Genomic DNA, 18,430 nt, shown 5'->3' with positions numbered 1-18,430 from the left:
GTTTGGATTCCGAAGTTGAACCCTTTGTTGAAAATATAATATAATTTGTATAAATTTATATTGTTTTCCAAGACATCTGGCTATTAACACCCCCCAGGACTTGTTTTAGACACACAAAAAGACACCAATAAATTTTGCAAATCGTAAGTCGCGCAAAGTTTACGCGATTTACGCTTCTTTTAACTAATCTGTGGAAGCAATTTCAGAATCGCTTACTCTGTAGGGTTTTTGTGTAGCTGAGTTTTTTGTGTTCTCTAAGTTAGCCGCAGTTTTTGCCCGTTTGTGTGTAGATAAGAGCTACCTTTAATAAGTTAATAGCTGTTTATCTGCTAATAAGTTTCATACAAATATTACCCTGAAAGTGTTTCCAGAAAGCGTTATAATCCATTATTTAAGTGTAATTTTGCAAAAATTTTCCGGGGGAGCATGCCCCCGGACCCCCCTAGAATACGCGTGCCTTCGGCACGCTCTAACCCCCACCAGATTTATTGCTTCCCTTGCTTCACCCACCAGGATGCGCTACTGCACATCAGGTGGTGATGTCTTAAATCAAACATTTTGTCGTTCTCTTCAATTCATCAAATATTTGGCCCCCCCCAAAATTTTTTTCTGGCTACGCCACTGGCACTATGCACAGTGATTTGCTTTGTACAGTAAACTGCTTGAGCCTGTTCCAGCTTTCCAAAATTTGGCAGTCTTATCTGCCTCAAGTTACAACGGAGGCCACAGTTAAAAACGAATGAGCAATGTAGACGTTATACAAAAAAAGTCAGTTGTGGTAGCCTACCCTTAGACATTCTCAGAAAAAATGTTAATGTTGGAAATGATAGCAGTAATCAGTTTAAGTTTGTCAATTAATAAACTTGTTAAGTCAGTTGCTAGGCGGTTTCTAAAGTTTGTAACAATTAGGCCTATAAGTAATAGGCTACCTTCCAGTGCTTTTAGATACTATAGCATGGTAAGATAAAAGTAATCTGCCAGGTTGTTTGTATCTTTTAACGTTTTTGATGACTTATGAGTTATAATAGCTTACATTTGTGGGCTACTTGAAATGGGGCATACAAAGTAGGTTTTTTAGCAAAAATTCTTTGCCAAGCAATATCGACATTTCATTGCGCCCGAAATGAAAGATGTCCGTTTCGGTTCGTTTGGCCGAAGCGTAACCTGTTTACACGCTCTGACCGAAGTGAGATTCGTGGCCGTCTAGACTCTAGATTTCATTTGGGTAGTTTGGACAAAAATGCAACCGATATCAAGCGGTTGCGGGTGATGTAAACACGCCTCAATGAGATCCTAACAATGAGATTCAATTCATTTTTTGTTGCTGGCGCAAACATGCAGCCTAAAGATCGATAAAGTAAACACACGAATTTGTCACCAACAAAAAGAAACGATGGCAAAACCAAAAGGTTTAAAATAAGCGTCACTAAAATACTGTTTGGAAAACACTACCTTAAAAATGCACAGCTACCAAACCTAGACAAGAAAGAGAAAAAATATAACTTTTGCATCGTCCTAATATAAGTCTAGTAATTTGATGATAGTCAGATAACTGGTAGCCTACAGGGCCTTTGGGGTGGGCAAACTGGGCGACCGCCCAGGGCCCGCAAATTTATGGGGCCCGCGCTTATCCAAAATATGCACAAATAGAATTTACAATATGCACTATAGCAGAAAGCAGTAGGCTAACTTAAACTTTTCCACCATAGTTTATTCATACCCACTGAAGTGCAAAGCTTCACTAAAGTATATTCACCATTGAAAACAAAAGAAACCACAATCCGCTTTGTTCTACAGTACCTGTATCAAAACAAACTGAATGTTGTGTAGGCCTACCTAACTTGTGTTTGTTACTAAGACTATTTCTTACTATGCCAGTTACTGTAGCTTCAGGAGAAAGATCATTTTCTAAACTAAAGTTGATAAAAAATTACCTTCGCTCTACTGTACAATAAGGCTAAGCCAAGAACGCTTGATTGGACTAGCTGTTGTTTCAATTGAGCACAACGTGGGCAAAATATTGGATAATGCTTCCCTTATTAAAGAGTTTGCCGCAATAAAAGCTAGAAAGGTGCATTTTGTGTAAGTGCTGCAGACGGGTGGTGTAGGACTCGGAGAGCACTGGGTGTGGTGGTACAACATAGCATCAGAGTGATGTGAAGATGTCACAGCATGAAATACACCTTTCTCGCTTATCGTCGCTGTTTGTTGTTGTATCATGTTAATTCCTTTTTGTGTTATTGTGATTTATGGTTATTTGAGTTTGCATGCTTTAATTCGTCGATACCCGGCTGTAGGGGGCCTTCATATTACTTTTTGCTCAGGGCCCACAAAACCTTAAGGCCACTACTGGAGTACCCTATTGTATTAGTAATGAATCACATAAAAAGAACTTGAACATTACATCAATAAAATACTTTTGTTTGTAAAGTCATAATGATTGATGTTTTTACGCAATGTTTCTAGGAAAAATCTCCAAAGTAGCGGGGGTGCGATAGAAAAAACGGAGCGCTTCTCTGCTACCTCTACATTGAAAAAAAGTAGCGTCGCTACTCCAACAAAAATGTAACGACGCTACCATAACAAAAGTATAGCGCTACTGCTCATTCTTGGCTATAGGCAACACTGACAGTCATGCATCGATGCTTGCTCACTTTACTTATTACATTCTACAATCTATAATATCTTTAGTAACGCGAGAATCATAATTTATTTCGTTTAGAAACTCAAAGAAAAGTGCTGGTTACCAACGAAATTGCTTTAATATTGCTTATTTAAAAGATCACGTTGCAATTGTTTTCTTGAGGAAATTTTTATCTTCTGGCTGATAAAGCCGTATTAAAAGCTTAGTCCTGACACTTTCGCATACTGTCCGCCCGATGGCTCAGTTGGTTGACGCGTGACTTCGTGAACAAATAAGCTTCAAGATCAAGCGGATCTGTTTCGACTCTCGGGGTGTGCGCTTGAACAACGCATTCTAAGGACTGCTGTTTATTCAGCGGCACCTAATAGATGAAATAATTCCCTGGCAGGCCCGTAACAAGGGGGGGCGCAGGGGGGAGAAGCCCCCCCTGCGATAATGTTGGCCCCCCCTTGGAAAAAATTATGTTAATTAGCTCTGTTCGCTAACTTTTTAGTTTTATACCCAATTTTCTTGTGTTGTTTAATTGTAAACATTGTGTGTTTAATGGTATGGTCGAATGTTTTGTTAAACAAACAGACTCGAGATTTATTGCTGGTTAGATCCAGACTGGTATAGGCTTACACCAGTTTCCAACTGAACTAAGCAGTGTGATAGCCGATCAGTCTCCAGAATACTGTGCAGTTGACTGCCACTCAGCGTTATTAAAGTACTGGACAACCACCTTGGCATTTGCATTCTAGGTATGCTTCTATACTGCAGTTTGGAACTCAGATTTGCAGACAATTCATGGTTTTACACATCTGTTCGTGCCCTTTCCAGAAAAAAATGAAAACTTCTTGGACCGTGAATCGCTCATTCCACTATATACGAAACTGAAGATAGATATTTCATCAGAGGCGGAATCGCAAAACAATTCCTACATGACTATGTAAAAAAAAAAAAGGAAGTTGCAAAACAGCGGGATTCCAATACAGTAGGGGAGGATGAGGTAAGTTGAGCCACTTTTTACTTAAACGCTTCTACTAAGAAAACCGCTTGGTTTACAATAAAAGTGAAAGCGGCAGCATAATGGTTGATGCTTTGGCCTTAATTTAACAAAAAAAAATATTTCATAACTCATAAGAATATTTAAAAAAAACATGTTTTAAATATTACGTCATTTTGGCTCAACTTACCTACCCCACACTCGTTTTAGTTCAATAACAAAAGCTGTAGCGATGGTAGCCTACATATAAAATGCTACGCAATACATGTGTTCACGAAATTATTGCCCAGCTATTTGTCCCGAATTGTAACATGGATTGTGACGCAATGGTGACGTCATCATTGCGATGCACTGTTATGCTTGAGCGACAATCTCTCATTATTTTTTATCTATTCACTAACTCGTGTTTTCGCTGCTTGTCGAAAACGTGGTTCGGCCTTTTACGATGTGATAAATCTATCGGACGGACGTATTAGAGTGTGCAGTGACTATTCCACTTCACAATTGATCCAGTCTCTTGTTGACAATATGTAATCTTCACTCAACTCACCACATGTGGAACTTGAGTCGAAAGTTAGAAAGAAGACAGGTTGGGTAGCAGTTAATACATAGCTGCTACCAGGAAGAAAGAACAACATGTGAAAGGATAAATTTATTTTGTTGTGACTGTTCGACTGTGAAATTGCGCACTTCCCAGCCGACAAATCTGCCACTTTTTTGTTGATTAAACGTCAACAGACGTTGAATCGATGTAGTACTAGCAGATCGTGTTAACTGAGCTGCAGAACAAAAAATAAAACGATGAATTATTACACAATCCTGATTAAATAAACCTCCAAATGTGAATTTTCTAAATCAATTTCCGTTGTCTGTCAGATCTAAGCTTATTCCATATGCCACTGATCAAGAGAGCATGGAAACCGGAATTTTTGCTGACGGCAGAAAGTTTCTCCAAGTGGTCGTGTGAGGAAGCTTTAACGACATCCTCTTTAAGAAAAGCACACTCATCGTCTGCTTTAAAGACAAAGGACAACTTTTCTTCGGACTTTTCAAGCACTTTTCTTAAAAAGTTGGCCTCAATTTCTCCATCTTCATTGAAGCATTCGATTTTACCAATGTAATGCACAGGTCGGGTTTTCCCTTGCATATTGCTAGTAGGCTGCAGGTTACACTACAAATAAATTTAAACTTCAATAGACCAATGGACAAATTATTTTTCCAGAGATTTAGACTATTAAAGAGTAAAATACACTTTGTTATCTATTTAATGACTACATATATCATCACTTAACACTGGCAGCTGAAGTGAGGTAAGTTGAGCCACCGGCTCAACTTACCTGTACATCACTGGCTCAACTTACCTCAAGGCTGCTATTAAAAGTTAAACGGGAATTTCTCCAGTCATATATGAGCTAGCAACCTCACTTTAATAGTTTGTGAATAAGCTAACATTAGTGATCACTGTTAGACATATCAATGCTGGTGAATGCCACAGACATTTTGTAAAACTCAAAAAATCTTTTTTTTCAAAAAGTTCAAAAAACTTCCCAAAATCACTAAAAACAGTTTTTCTGTCTTTCTACAAGACAAAGACCTATAATCTTTACAGAACAGCTTCATATAAGATAAACGGTCAGGTAGGTGACAGTAGAAAGTTGATGCGATTTTTATTTTTTAGTTATGGGGGGTGGCTCAACTTACCCACTGGCTCAACTTACCTCACCTTCCCCTACGGTACTGAAAGTACTGTAGCCTACAATCAATCAACGACTGGCATTCCCGAATGCATATAAACATGCCGCTACTGTGGCATCATTCGGGTCCAGTAGTGCGGTTTGTGAGAGTGGCTTCTCGGTCTAATCTTGGATAGACAAGCCTACACGCAGGTCTATGTTCCAGATGCACTTGGTTCTGTTGGCGTTTGAAAAGGAAATGACCAAGAAAATAGACCTGGACGTTTTTGTTAATAGATTCAGTGAAGTCCATCCACGCCTTCTGTTGAGGTAGGACCTAACCTATCTATCTATGGCGAGGATACATTTCACTGATGGTGTGAAATAGATTTTCACTATTATCATTAAAGGATTGATCCTGAAGAGATGATTGTTGATTCTGCACTAGACAAAATGAGGTGCATTGTAGGCTACAATTATTTACAAAACGATGAGTGACAGGTGCAGCGGCTGCAGCCCTATTTGATCATGGTTCAACGCCTATTTTCTATGTATAGGCCTAGTATATTTTGTGTGATTTATGCAGTGCGTTAGGGGAAAATGTAAATAAACTACAACGAACTCAAAGTTCGTGAAAGGCAATGGATTAACTAACAAAAGAATCAACTACAAAATCATAAATTTCGCTGCGGTTTCTATGCCAATTTTTAACCATTTTATCACTAGTTGATGGTCGGATGTTTTAAAAATGATTTTGCCTTTCAATTTCTATGCTGTCGTCATTATAACTGTTTAAGCTACAGCATGTAATTGACTCAATAATGCCAGTTCACGCTGCTGTTTCTATGACAATCTATGCTAATGTAAACGCTGTATTACGATGAATGTTTTTGCGTAAATATACCCACATTGTGTACAAATGTCGTTTTTGTACATGATACAGAAGGTAAAAGTTGGGCCCCCTCTAAAATACTTATTGCCCCCCCTAGTGCTCCAAGCTAGTTACGGGCCTGTTCTTTGGCTACAACACTTCAGCACAATCGGAAACTTTATTTGTTAATCTTGGTAACAAACTAAATGGTTTAGACCCCAAAACTCTCTGGAAGTTAGATAGGAAACCATGCATTCTGCTTCTTCAAAGCCAAGTTTGAGCATTCTAGGCCTACCGGTTGCTGAGATACAGCCAGATTGGCCAATTTTGACCCGGCGGTGGGTACCGGCTCACTGCTAGGGCGTCAAATGTGGACCAATCTCAACAAAACTTGGCAAGGTGTCATTTTGGACCACAATGCAGAGGTCTAACTAAGAAAAAGTTTAAAAATCAAAATTTGTTTTTTTTAGGTCACCCTAATGAACACCTTAGCTCAGATAAAAGTTCAGTCTTTGATTGTCAACAACAGTGCCTCGCCGACTTTGAATTTAAGAATTAATTAATGATATTAATGCAAGAAAAACGTTTTCACAGCAGCTGGGAAAAAATTCTTATCAAGTAAAAAAACATAGTTTTAAAAAAGTCCAATAAAACATACGATTTATTTTTTGTAATATTTATAAAAAGTGGGAAAAGTTATGAAATAATTATTCTGCAAAGACCTGGTATTCAGATCTTACTTAAGTTTTTGTTTTATCAGAAAGCATTTATTGCGCAATAAGCATGTTATTATAACACCATCAGTTCCTATGAAAATGTTCCTTCTTTATAGTCCCAAAGTATCAACGTGGGTTGCCTTTTGTACCGTCTAATGCTTTTTTTCAGTAGGCCACCGTATTAAAATAGAGTTTTATTGGCCAAAAAGAAAAAAGGTTTTGAATAAAATTTGTTAAGAAATTTCATTAAAAACGAAAGTCTGGAAAAGAGCTTTAGTAGTTGCGATCCCTAAGCCTCACAAGCCACCAGAGGACCCAAGGAGTTATCGTCCAATATCCCTCCTCTGTGTTCCTTTCAAGATCCTCAAAAGACTGATCTACGCACACGTCAACCCAATCATCGACCCGCTCCTTCCAAAAGAGCAAGCTGGGTTTCGGCGCGGAAAATCCACCGTAGATCAGGTCACACTCTTAACTCAAGACATCGAGGATTGCTTTGAGGCAAAAAAGAAGGCCGGCGCTGTCTTTCTAGATCTTACAGCTGCCTATGACACCGTATGGCATCGCGGCCTTACTTGCAAGCTGCTTCGCCTGCTTCCTGACCGACATATGGTTCATATGATTATGGAACTTGTCAGGAACCGAAGCTTCACCCTCACCACCGGTAGCTCACGGCGAAGCAGACTGAGACGCCTGAAAAACGGCGTCCCACAGGGATCGGTCCTGGCTCCACTTCTTTTCAACATCTACACCCACGACCTGCCAACTACGTCTCCGCAAAATATGCTTATGCGGACGACCTGGCAATTGTAAACTCCGCAAAGCCATGGGAAAATCTAGAAGACACGTTGAGCCAGGACATGAAAACCAAAACTGTGGCAGCAGCTTCCCACCTCCATAATCGGGAAGCTGATCGTGAGCTACACGTCCAGAACAACGGAAAATCTCTGTCCTTCTGCCCCAAACCAAGATATCTTGGGGTGACACTGGACAGATCGCTCACATACCGCCACTATTTGGTGTCACTGCGCAAGAAACTCACATCCCGCGCTGCGCTACTCAAGCGCCTGGCAGGCTCTAGCTGGGGGGCGAGGGCTGACACTTTGCGTATAGCAGCCTTAGCCCTTGTCTACTCTTCAGCAGAGTACTGTGCACCTGTTTGGTGCCGCAGTGCTCACTGCCATAACATCGACACTGCCATAAACAGCGCCCTGCGCCCAGTGACCGGATGCCTGCGTCCAACACCATTGGACAACCTCCCCATTCTCGCTGGTATCCAACCCGCTGAGCTTCGTCGCGAAAAAGCCACTCTGTCCCTCGGTCGACGGGCACTGGAGCCTAACCACCTTCTCCACTACAAGATCTCTGCTCTCCCAAACGAGCACCCCCGTCGACTGAAATCAAGACACCCATTCGTGCCAGCCGCTCAACTTCTTATCAACGAAGCTGATGTACAAGACATCTCTGCGGCTGCTTGGGCGGACCATAAATGGAGTTCTGAATGGAAGTCAACCGCCACCAGACTCTATTCGTTCATCCCCGACGCCGACACACCCCCATCGGTCTAACACTACCAAGACAGGCATGGGTGCGCCTCAACCGTCTCCGTACGGACGTCGGGCTTTTCCGTTCAACCATGCACCAATGGGGAATGGCCTCTTCCTCCTCCTGTGAATGTGGTGCCGAGGAACAGACCGCAGACCACATCATCAATGACTGCTCCATCTTCAAGCCACCTAACGGAGTGGAAGGTCTGCGTGTCATGGATGATGAAACCAAAGACTGGCTGCTCTCTAGTAGCCTTCCAGTGTAGTCCGGGTACATCGTGAATCTGGGGTGGTAAAAGAATAGACCCTCGGCCCCAGACGCTCACACGACGACGAAGACGACGACGATTAAAAACGAAACAAATTTTTGAATTGTTGTATTCTTTTCAAAATAATTTTACTTTTAACACCCTGCAGTTAAATTGATGCTTCAACTGGATTTAAACTAATGTATTGCATCACAGTTGTATGATAGGAAGCCTATGTACAATAAATCACACATTCCCCGAACATCTTTTCGGTCATTTTCGTTGCTCTTTTTCAATTCGCTGAAAAACAGAAAAAAGTCAGATGATTATTGACAGTCTACTCTGAAAAGAATGAACACCGGTATTGCCCAGCCAGTACACAAGTCTTTATTATCAAGATTCAACGTTTACAAAAGTTAAATTAATGTAAAAAAATAAATATTTTCTGGCTAGGTAGTAGTAAAGAGGTAAGCAACATGTAATAAGTTCTGATTTGGTAACTAGTGATGGAACAACCTCCGGCTCTGGTTCCAGTCAAACTCCGGCCACTTTTTTAACTCCGCTAGTAGTGGCACCGGCCCGGAGCTGGAGGTGTGTGTGCCAACATTGTGTACGGCTGTGGTGATAATAATGTGTGTTATAATTATAACTATTTACTTATATATATAATTACTTATGTTATAATTATAACTTATTATAACAAGGACGTTCTTTGAGTCACACAGAATGAGTTTATACGTGTGGTTGATTTACTAATCCAGTAATTAATCACAGAGGTAGATCTTCCAAGTAGCTTTAAGGGGGACAATTTCAACAAAACGTAATGAAGAGTAGGTCTATATTAATTCGACCTTGCAAATACACCATGAATAAAATTGCTTTTATATTTTAGGAAGGCGATTTCTTCAATCTCCCTCTGGATCTGCCACTAATTAGTCATGACGCAAGTGATTAGGCAGTATTCATGTAAAACAGTAACTGTTATATTTATAACAGTTATAAAAGCAGTAGATTAAAATGAACTGATTGTATTACCTGTTGTCACTGACTTGCGCTCAGTATGCTTGCCCACTACACCGTCTTTATCCACTCCAGCTACAACGACAGAATATGTCGTGGCCCGTTTCAACCCCGTAACAACACCTCCTCGGATGCCAGAGTTAAAAACAAACTCAACCTCCCCCTTTCCATAAAATAAATAAAATGTTATTCAGTCATTTGTCAGTCTGATATAAAAAATCATCGTAGCGTAGCCGTAGCCCATAGACATCAAACTACGACTTAAACAGTAGCTAAGACTTGCTTGCAAGGTGAAATTCTTAGATAAGTTCTTATGATATCGAGAAAAATATGCTTCAACTTACCCCGTCCTCTCCGACGGCTCTGATCTCTTCCCCACTTTCCGTCTGCAAGGAAACAACTCTGTATTTGGTTATTCCCCTGACGTCACCAAACTCAATCAGGAATGAGGTTCTGCTCAAAGCGCTTAGCCCGAAATTAGAGATTTCAACTAAAAAGTTCAAAGTAGTGATTTGCAAGACGATATTGTTAAACTTTTATTGTTTAAAAGCGACAAGATAAAGATGCGGTAACAGTAAGGAAGAGTGCGGAGAGCGCGCCACCTTTTGGGAAATCACACTACACTTGTAATTCTACAATAAAACTATCTCTGTCGTTTACTTTTCTTTTACTTGAAATCAAAACCTGTATCAGAAACATTATTGGGGCCTCTGATTGGGACAATGTTAGTTATGATGTATTGTATCACATGTCTTCTGAAACTTTTTTGTCGTGTGATTCTATACTTTAAAAATTAAATTTCTATGCGACCCTTTGATGGCAGCCTACACGTTAATCATAAAATACTAAACGTCCAATTAAAATAGTAATATTTTTTTCTATCGCAAAATAAGAGCCTACTATCGGTCTAAGAATGGAATTGTAGTAGGCTATCTATGTACATTGTACAGTAATAAAAAGAAGTGGGTAGCCTAATGGAAATAGTCAAACGAATGACGAAAAATAAACAAAAACATTTCAATTGATGAAAGTTATAAAGCATATATATTGCATATTTAGAAAGTTATAGAGCATATTTATTGAGTGGGATGGAGACACTTCAAAGAAAGTTCTCGAAGCAATTTACATTACATTGATTGAGTTAGGTTGACTGGGTTAGTTTCTTACCCAAACAAGTGGGAACCTCTCTGGTCCAGTTTCCGTTTAGGCACACTGTGTACGAAGGGCCAACTAAGACACGTGGGTTACTTAAGTCCTCGCCACATTCGAAAAAGCAGGCACTTAAAGGAGAATTAAAGCGACTGCAAGAAAAATTCCCAAACTCATGAAACTCTGTGATTTCCTTGCAGGATCCTAAAAAATGCGTGAAATACATGTAGTTTTCATCAGTATAAAAATAATGCATATCATTCGTTGAATGAGAAAAAAAGCAGGGAAAGCAATTGTTGGGCTAATGAGGTTGTGAAAAGCTTCAGTTCTGAATGTGATAACTGTTTTGATACAAATTTAGGAAACGTTATAGTTAGCAATTGATTCGGATAATTTCATCCACCTTTTTTTGCCAAGTTTAGCCTAGATATTTTCAGGTTGAAAATATAACAAGTCAAATAGCAGTCATTTGTTTTTGGTTCGACGAAGTTCTAAAATAAATGCAACTGCCCACTTGGCTGAACTGCCTATTCCAACGACAAAAAAGTTGTAGTTATGCCTAAAATCAGGTATAGGCAGACTGGACTTTATTCCTGTTGAAATGATTCTGCTAGTATGAAAGCTAGCCTGGTTGGTCAGCGAAACAGTTATTGTCAGTTTTAATTGTTCATTTAACTAATTGAAACAAATGAAGCTGTCCCTATTTGACAACAAGATAGATAACCAAAAACCATTTAATACAAACTACCATTGCGCAAAAATTGCCACCGGAGCTGTAAAACATCCCACTGCAGCACATTAACAAAAACGACGTTTGAACAATTCACAGCATATTTAAACTATTATCACGTTTTTTGTTTTATTTTTTATTACAGTGCATAGGCTACTGCTGCACAAAATAGGTTTTTCATGTCACAAATATACTAAATTTACCACACGTTAAATCTCCACACAACCGCAATTTATAGTGCATCAAACGCAGTTTGTTTGTATCACCTGGACAATTTTTTTCATCCGTTCCATTGACGCAATCTTTCTGGTTGTTACACCAATCGCCAGCAGGAATGCAGTTGTTGTCTAAACACGTAAAACTATCCTTTCCACATGCCCCCACTGGAGGGGTTCCTGTTGGTGTAAACGGGGGCTGCAAGTCCAAAAGTATGCTAAGTTAAGCTTGCTCAATACAACATTAAATCCGCGTAGGCTACTTATCAATCTCAGCCAAAGACTCAGAATTTTAAAAGCATTTTTTACACGAGTTATTTGAGTTGTCTCATCCAGCGCTAAGTAGCAGTAGGCATGGGCGCCGGAAGCGGGGGGCAGGGTGGATGCCCCCCTGCCCTCAAATTTTCTGTGGATGGTGGGGCAGTGGGGCAATGGTGCCCTTTTAAGGTCATGTAAGCTACTGTACATTTTGCAATAAGATATAATAATTTCAGCTATTCGCGTTTAGCCTAATTATAATCGTTCATTTCTGCCTTAAATTAATATCACGACACAAAATTCTGTATCACAGTAGGTTAGCCTACATCATTATAACATAGCATGATGCCCTTCCTTGCCATTGTTGTAGCTGATATCTTGCTCTTTCTTTCCATAATGTGATTTCGACTGTTTTTGTCCAACACTGTTTGAAATTAGGCTACTGGTTTGTTGGTAGGCTAACTGTATTTCAATAGGCTGTACTAAGAAAAAGTTTTGCATATTATCTTTTCTTTGACGTTAGCCCAGTTGTAGGCTACAATTAATTTTGATTGAGAACAAACTCGAAACTGAAGATTCTAAAAAAAAGGCTTGTCCATTATCCATAGTCTCCTTTAATTTTAAATAGAATGGTTTGAGAACTTACCGTTGTAGTTTTTGTTCCAATAGTTCTGCTGCGTCCCGGTAGACCAAACTTACCACCTTTTCCAGAACTGTCGACGCACTGCACTGTCGCACCATATGCAGTGTCTGGATCTAGTCCTGAAAACTTAAAAAAAATTATGATTTTAGACAGTATAAGCTACTGTTGAACAAGAATAATAATTACTCGGAAAAAACAACCTAGCCTACATAAAGTTAAGCAAGTGAGATTTTTTATTAGACTTGCTTGGTCATCGCTTGCTAAACAGCGTATGCCCATTTTCATCTTGTTCAGTTGTTACTTGCTCAGTTTCATCATTTGCCAACTTCAGCCACTGAAATGTTGCTAGCTCAGTTGTCACTGTGTATACTGTACCTGTAGCCTATGTCGGCTTATCCTACAGGAATATACGTTGCCCAATGCCTATCTACCTTTCTTCCAATATTTATAAATCTTCCACATTATAATATAAAAATATTTAGTACCTTCCCCCAAAATTGGGTTTTTAATGCTGTTTATAACCTACAACGTTTTAATGACATTACTTATTGAATCCGTTTCATAAATGTCTGGCTGCATTCAATGTAGGCTATCTATATTTTTAAACAAACTCTGTATTTCCAATATTAAAACGTTTGCTCTCCCAACAACTTTTTTGCTCACCTAAAAACTTTCTTTCTAGTTACGTCACTGGTTGAAACGCTTGGTTAATCTGATCATAAAACAAAGAGCTAAAACTGCAGAATCTATTTGATTTTTTTAAATATGTGCTTGATAGCTTCCTACAATCCCTCATTCGCTCGCTCTACTGCCACACATATGACTAGCAATCCTTTATTCTTTGATTTGGTTTAGTCTGCGATTGGGGATATAAACCCGGTTTTTGCTCTCATAAGGACTTTAAATACGGTTATAAACTCAAAAACTAAAAGCACAAATGTCTGGAAAGCTTAACAAATACTATACGGAATTTCCAACACAAGAAAGTACGTGACTTCTCAACCACAATGGCCTATAGCAGACAGCAGAAGCGATTACACAGTAAAATGCCTGTGGTCCACAAGCAGGCCAGCACGTCATAAGAAAACAAATGCGAGATAACAAAAACAACGTTGGTACAAATTTCAAACCACAGGAGGACAATCCAGCCGCTGGAATAAGCCTATTATTGCAGTTTAAAATAGCACTAAAAATTAAAAACACTTAAGTTTTCAAAACGTTTGCTGAACATTAGTTTGGTTTTTAACCAGCTTAGTGACCGAGTGGTTTCGCCTTCGGCTCTGGTGCTGGCAGATCTGATATCGATTACAAGTCGGGTCAAACCGATGACTTTAAAAACAATACCGATTGCGTTCTTTCGCTTCTCTTCGTTCATGACGCAGTGAAAATAAGTTGGGTAATAATGTGGTGACTTTGTAAACTTGATATAAAATTAAAAACGAACCCTGTCGCGACCTTGACTAGTAGAGCGACAATAAATAAAACTGTTACATCATTATTATGATTATTAGTTTGATTTTTGTAGTTTAGGTTCTGTGTTTTTTATCATGATTTATCGTCTCTTCTTTTGCAAGAAGTTCAATCCGCACCCGCCGTAGATATAATTATAGGTTAAGCTTGTAAATAAAAAGAAAAGTAAGCTAAACTTGTATCAGTTCTTTATAATGCTTTGATACTGACTATAAAAACAAAGTAAAATTTAAAACTAATTTCCATTTTAATTAGAATAAACGCAATCGGTAAGCATAGATATTTTTTCACTCACTATGGCAGGGGGGTTAGGGAGTCCTGTAGCCATCTGCAACACGGTTGTTGTATATTTTTCCAATAAACGAACATTGTAAGTAGCGCATTGACTATTTCTCGTCCATCGGATTCTCAGCGAGTTTGTTGTTACAAATCTCCACGGGATTCGAGCTCTAGGGACAAAATCTTCTGAAATGATGAGAAAGAAATTAAAACAGTGTATGACCAAACTAGAAGTGATCAATTTCCTTTTTATCACACGTTTTCTGTCTTTTCTTTGTGGTTTACAGGCAAGGGATAACACTGCCTAGTACTGGTTAAATAATATGAGATGTTCTACTGGTGCAAATTAAGCTAAACTATCACAAGATGTATACAGTGACAATCTGCTTTTATTCCGACGTTTCGTCAATCAGACACGACTGACTTCTTCAGGGGGCTAGACCAGGTAGTGACTACCTGTCTAGCATGGCAAAACACATGACATATTGCTGAAAACAACTAAACATGCAAAATGAAAATTCAACTTCTGGACAAAAACTTATCGCGCGCAAAGTTTGAAATATGTGCGAAAAAAAAGGGAGACTTAATTGTTAACGATCAATAAGAAACTTAAATAACAACAAGAGAGGAGAGTGAACGGCATCAGTCATGAATCGAGTTTTGTACGCACTACTGCACAGTTTTACAATCAGCATGAAACCAATTAAAAAAAACGTCAAATAAGCACTTACAATAGTTTTTTGTAGATAGCAGGAAAAGAGATGCCATCATTGCGATTGATTACATGAGGCTTTTGATTGATGAACCAACTTTCAGAAAACATTCGCTTTTTATAATCACTTTCAATTGCATGCATGCCATAACTTCAGATCATAAAATAACTTGGAGCAATTCTAAAAGTTGAAAGTCATTATAAAAAGCGAATGTTTTCTGAAAGTTGGTTCATCAATCAAAAGCCTCATGTAATGAATCGCAATGATGGCATCTCTTTTCCTGCTATCTACAAAAAACTATTGCTAGTGCTTATTTGACGTTTTTTTAAATTTGTTTCATGCTGATTGTAAAACTGTGCAGTAGTGCGTACAAAACTCGATTCATGACTGATGCCGTTCACTCTCCTCTCTTGTTGTTATTTAAGTTTCTTGTTGATCGTTAACAATTAAGTCTCTCTTTTTTTTCGCACATATTTCAAACTTTGCGCGCGATAAGTTTTTGTCCAGAAGTTGAATTTTCATTTTGCATGTTTAGTAGTTTTCAGCAATATGTCCTGTGTTTTGCCAGGTAGTGACAGGTAGTCACTAGCCTACCTGGTCTAGCCCCCTGAAGAAGTCAGTCGTGTCTGATTGACGAAACGTCGGAATAAAAGCAGATTGTCACTGTAGGCTATACATCTTGTGATAGTTTAGCCTAATTTGCACCAGTAGAACATCTCATATTATTTAATTTAATGCAGTGGTTCCCAACCTGGGGTTTGCGGACCCCTTGGGGGTCCGTGAGAAAGCATTTGGGGGTCCGTGATTACCTTGATGAATTTTGGAGAAAAAAAATATACTTTGTTCTAAGTTATATGCACGAATAGAGCACCAGCTATGCTTGGGAACAAATCCGGATTTGCTGCTTTAGTAAAAAACGAAGCTCCTTTCATGGTTGTTACCCATTGCTTCTTGCACAGGTAGCCTACGCCTTAGCAGCAAAAACTTTACGAGCAAGTATCAAGAAAATTCTGACGAATTGCGTGAAAGTCGTTAATTTCATCAAAAGCAGAGCTGTAAACCACCGTACTTTTAAAGCGCTCTGTCAAGAAGTAGGGTCAGATGACGGAGTACTTTTGTAGGCTGTCATTCTGAGGTACGTTGGTTATCTAGAGAAGTTTTAAAACGACTGCAGCAGCTAAAAAATGAAGTATCAACTCTTTTGAAAGCAAAAGGAAGTCCCCTCTCAAAATTGTTCGAGAGTAAAAGTTTTCTATACAGCATGGCCTACTTTGACGATATTTTCGGTCATATTAAGAATGTTAATCGTGGCATTCAAAGACCAGGTGTGACGATAACTGATGCAGCTGAAAAACTGAAAGCGTTTTTAGCCAAGTTGCCGGTTTAGAAACGCAGATTGGAAGCAGGTAATTACGCTAACTTTCCAATGTTAGAAGATCTTATCTTGATGGATGAAACTCAAAGAGAATGTACTCTTTTGATCTCTATGAGAGAAAAATTTTGCGCACACTTGAAACCCAGCAAATCTCATTTCAACATTATTTTAATTTAGAACACCTGCCGAACGAAGTTGAAACATGGATTCGAAATCCTTTTCTTTTTAACTTAAACAACATTAGCGATGACGATCTCAGTAAAGATGACCTAATTGATTTGAGATCAAAAGAGTTATTACGCATTGAGTTTCATTCAAAAACTGTGGAAGAATTTTGGTGCTCACAACTGCAAACCTACCCATTCTTGGCAAAGCAAGCGATTATTGTTTTGTTACCATTCATAACTATTTAACCTTTGCGAGGCAGGATTCTCAAGCTCTTGTTACAATGAAAACAACATCGAAATCGCCTGGACAGCGGACGTTGAAGATGACATGCGTGTTGTATTGTCAAAAACTCAACCGCAGTTCAGTCGTTTAGTTCGGGAAAGGCAACAACAACCATCTCATCAAATTTGCTTACTTTGAAAAAAGTTTCGGCATGGCACTTTGGGTCACCTTAATATTCAAATACTGCTGACATTTCTTGAACAATCCATTTATTTTCTTATTTGAGCAATTGTTTAACCTGACATTTTCCGCAGGAGTCACAGCGGCAATGCAATATGACACCGTTCAGTAGCTGAGTAGCATAATTATTACAATAGTCAATAGTAGCCTGCTGTGATTGAACTGACTCGTGTGAAAATAAATTTCTTTGCAATAGTCAATATAGTATGTTAATTGAGTTTCAGGCAAAATTTAGGTAGGGGTCCGCAGAATTAATAATTTGTCTAAAGGGGTCCATGACAACAAAAAGGTTGGGAACCACTGTTAATGCCTGGTGAACAGCCTCATTCAATTTTCACTGCCTACTGGTATTGTCTAATTTAATATGCTGCACTATAAAACTTGAAGGTGATGCAAAACACTTACTTTGTGTCTGGCAAAGTGTAAAAAAAACAGCTGCCAGCAAGTACCAGATTACTTTCATACTTTTTTGATACTAAGTTATGTCAAAAACTTCTTTTTTGCACTTTCATTGAAATAAACAAACAAATGTTTCATGTAAAGCCAAATTTATAGCAAAAACCTTTTTTTTAAAAAGCAGGTTTTACACTACGTGTCACTTCGTTTTTTTTGTTTCGATTGAGGTTTGCAAACAAATAAACTTCAGTGTGGAATTTCATCAGCTTTGCAAAAACAACGAAATTTGGTTTTGAATAACATGGCAAAAGAGCTTATAACTTACAGATTAGCGAAACCGCGAAAGGATTTCCCCGGCTGTGCTCGCACAGACTCATCTTCTTTGATAAACAGGTAATAATAACTATTGCACCATTTTGATGGAAGTTGCTTTATTAGGCCTGGAAAGTCGACAAAGGAATTTAACTTGTGGTGTTAGTTTTTCCAATTCCAACGCGTTTGCTCTTGCTGCCGTTGCACTGGTTGGTGTAAACTGTAAAGAGTGCTGGATGTGTTGGTTTTCATGACTACCGGATTTCTTGAAGGTGATGAAGAAATTTTGTTTGCATGTTGATTAGTTGGTTTTGAAATCTTTGTCCTCGAACTGACGAAGCCTGAGTGATAAGGAATTCCTGGCAGTTTCGCATCCCTGTAGAAACTTTGAACTACTGACGTAGGGCTGGTTGCCGAGGTCGACATAGTGAAGTTTCCGATTGTTGTTATCATTTGTGAATTATTCCATCAACTAGGTATACTGCTAAAGCCGTCCTGAAATGAGTTGTTCAAGCGCATACTCCGAAAGCCGAACCATCGCTGCTTGATCTTGAGG

The 18,430-nt window shown here is 38.9% G+C and overlaps 1 protein-coding gene across 2 annotated transcripts; it reads right to left on the bottom strand.

Moving 5' to 3' along the window:
- Nucleotides 1–8,808: 8,808 nt before the first annotated feature.
- Nucleotides 8,809–17,702, bottom strand: LOC145767510 (uncharacterized). Of its 2 annotated transcripts, none has more exons than XM_082579342.1 (8): nucleotides 17,572–17,702; nucleotides 14,465–14,634; nucleotides 12,703–12,825; nucleotides 11,850–11,997; nucleotides 10,872–11,057; nucleotides 10,049–10,194; nucleotides 9,720–9,867; nucleotides 8,809–8,984 (listed from the first exon to the last, which is right to left on the bottom strand). In XM_082579342.1, exons 1-8 carry the CDS (start codon nucleotides 17,627–17,629, stop codon nucleotides 8,977–8,979), a joined length of 987 nt encoding a protein of 328 aa, XP_082435468.1. In that variant the 5' UTR covers nucleotides 17,630–17,702; the 3' UTR covers nucleotides 8,809–8,976. The 2 variants fall into 2 exon arrangements, with proteins under 2 accessions (XP_082435468.1, XP_082435469.1); XM_082579343.1 differs by having other exon boundaries at nucleotides 14,465–14,631; nucleotides 17,572–17,670.
- Nucleotides 17,703–18,430: the final 728 nt, after the last annotated feature.

This window comes from Aplidium turbinatum, chromosome 3 (assembly GCF_918807975.1).
Source record: "Aplidium turbinatum chromosome 3, kaAplTurb1.1, whole genome shotgun sequence".
Classification (NCBI taxonomy): domain Eukaryota; kingdom Metazoa; phylum Chordata; class Ascidiacea; order Aplousobranchia; family Polyclinidae; genus Aplidium; species Aplidium turbinatum.
Note: the sequence above shows the minus strand (reverse complement) of the source record. Positions and strands in the feature narration are given on the sequence as shown.

Bases quoted from the DNA above. Each gene is read 5' to 3' on its own strand.
- LOC145767510 (XM_082579342.1), bottom strand. From the start codon at position 17,629: ATGAAAGTAATCTGGTACTTGCTGGCAGCTGTTTTTTTTACACTTTGC. The intron at 14,635-17,571 runs GTAAGTGTTTTG...TCATCATTTCAG, and splicing joins TACACTTTGCCAGACACAAA to AAGATTTTGTCCCTAGAGCT. The intron at 11,058-11,849 runs GTGATACAAACA...CGCATTTTTTAG, and splicing joins GGATGAAAAAAATTGTCCAG to GATCCTGCAAGGAAATCACA.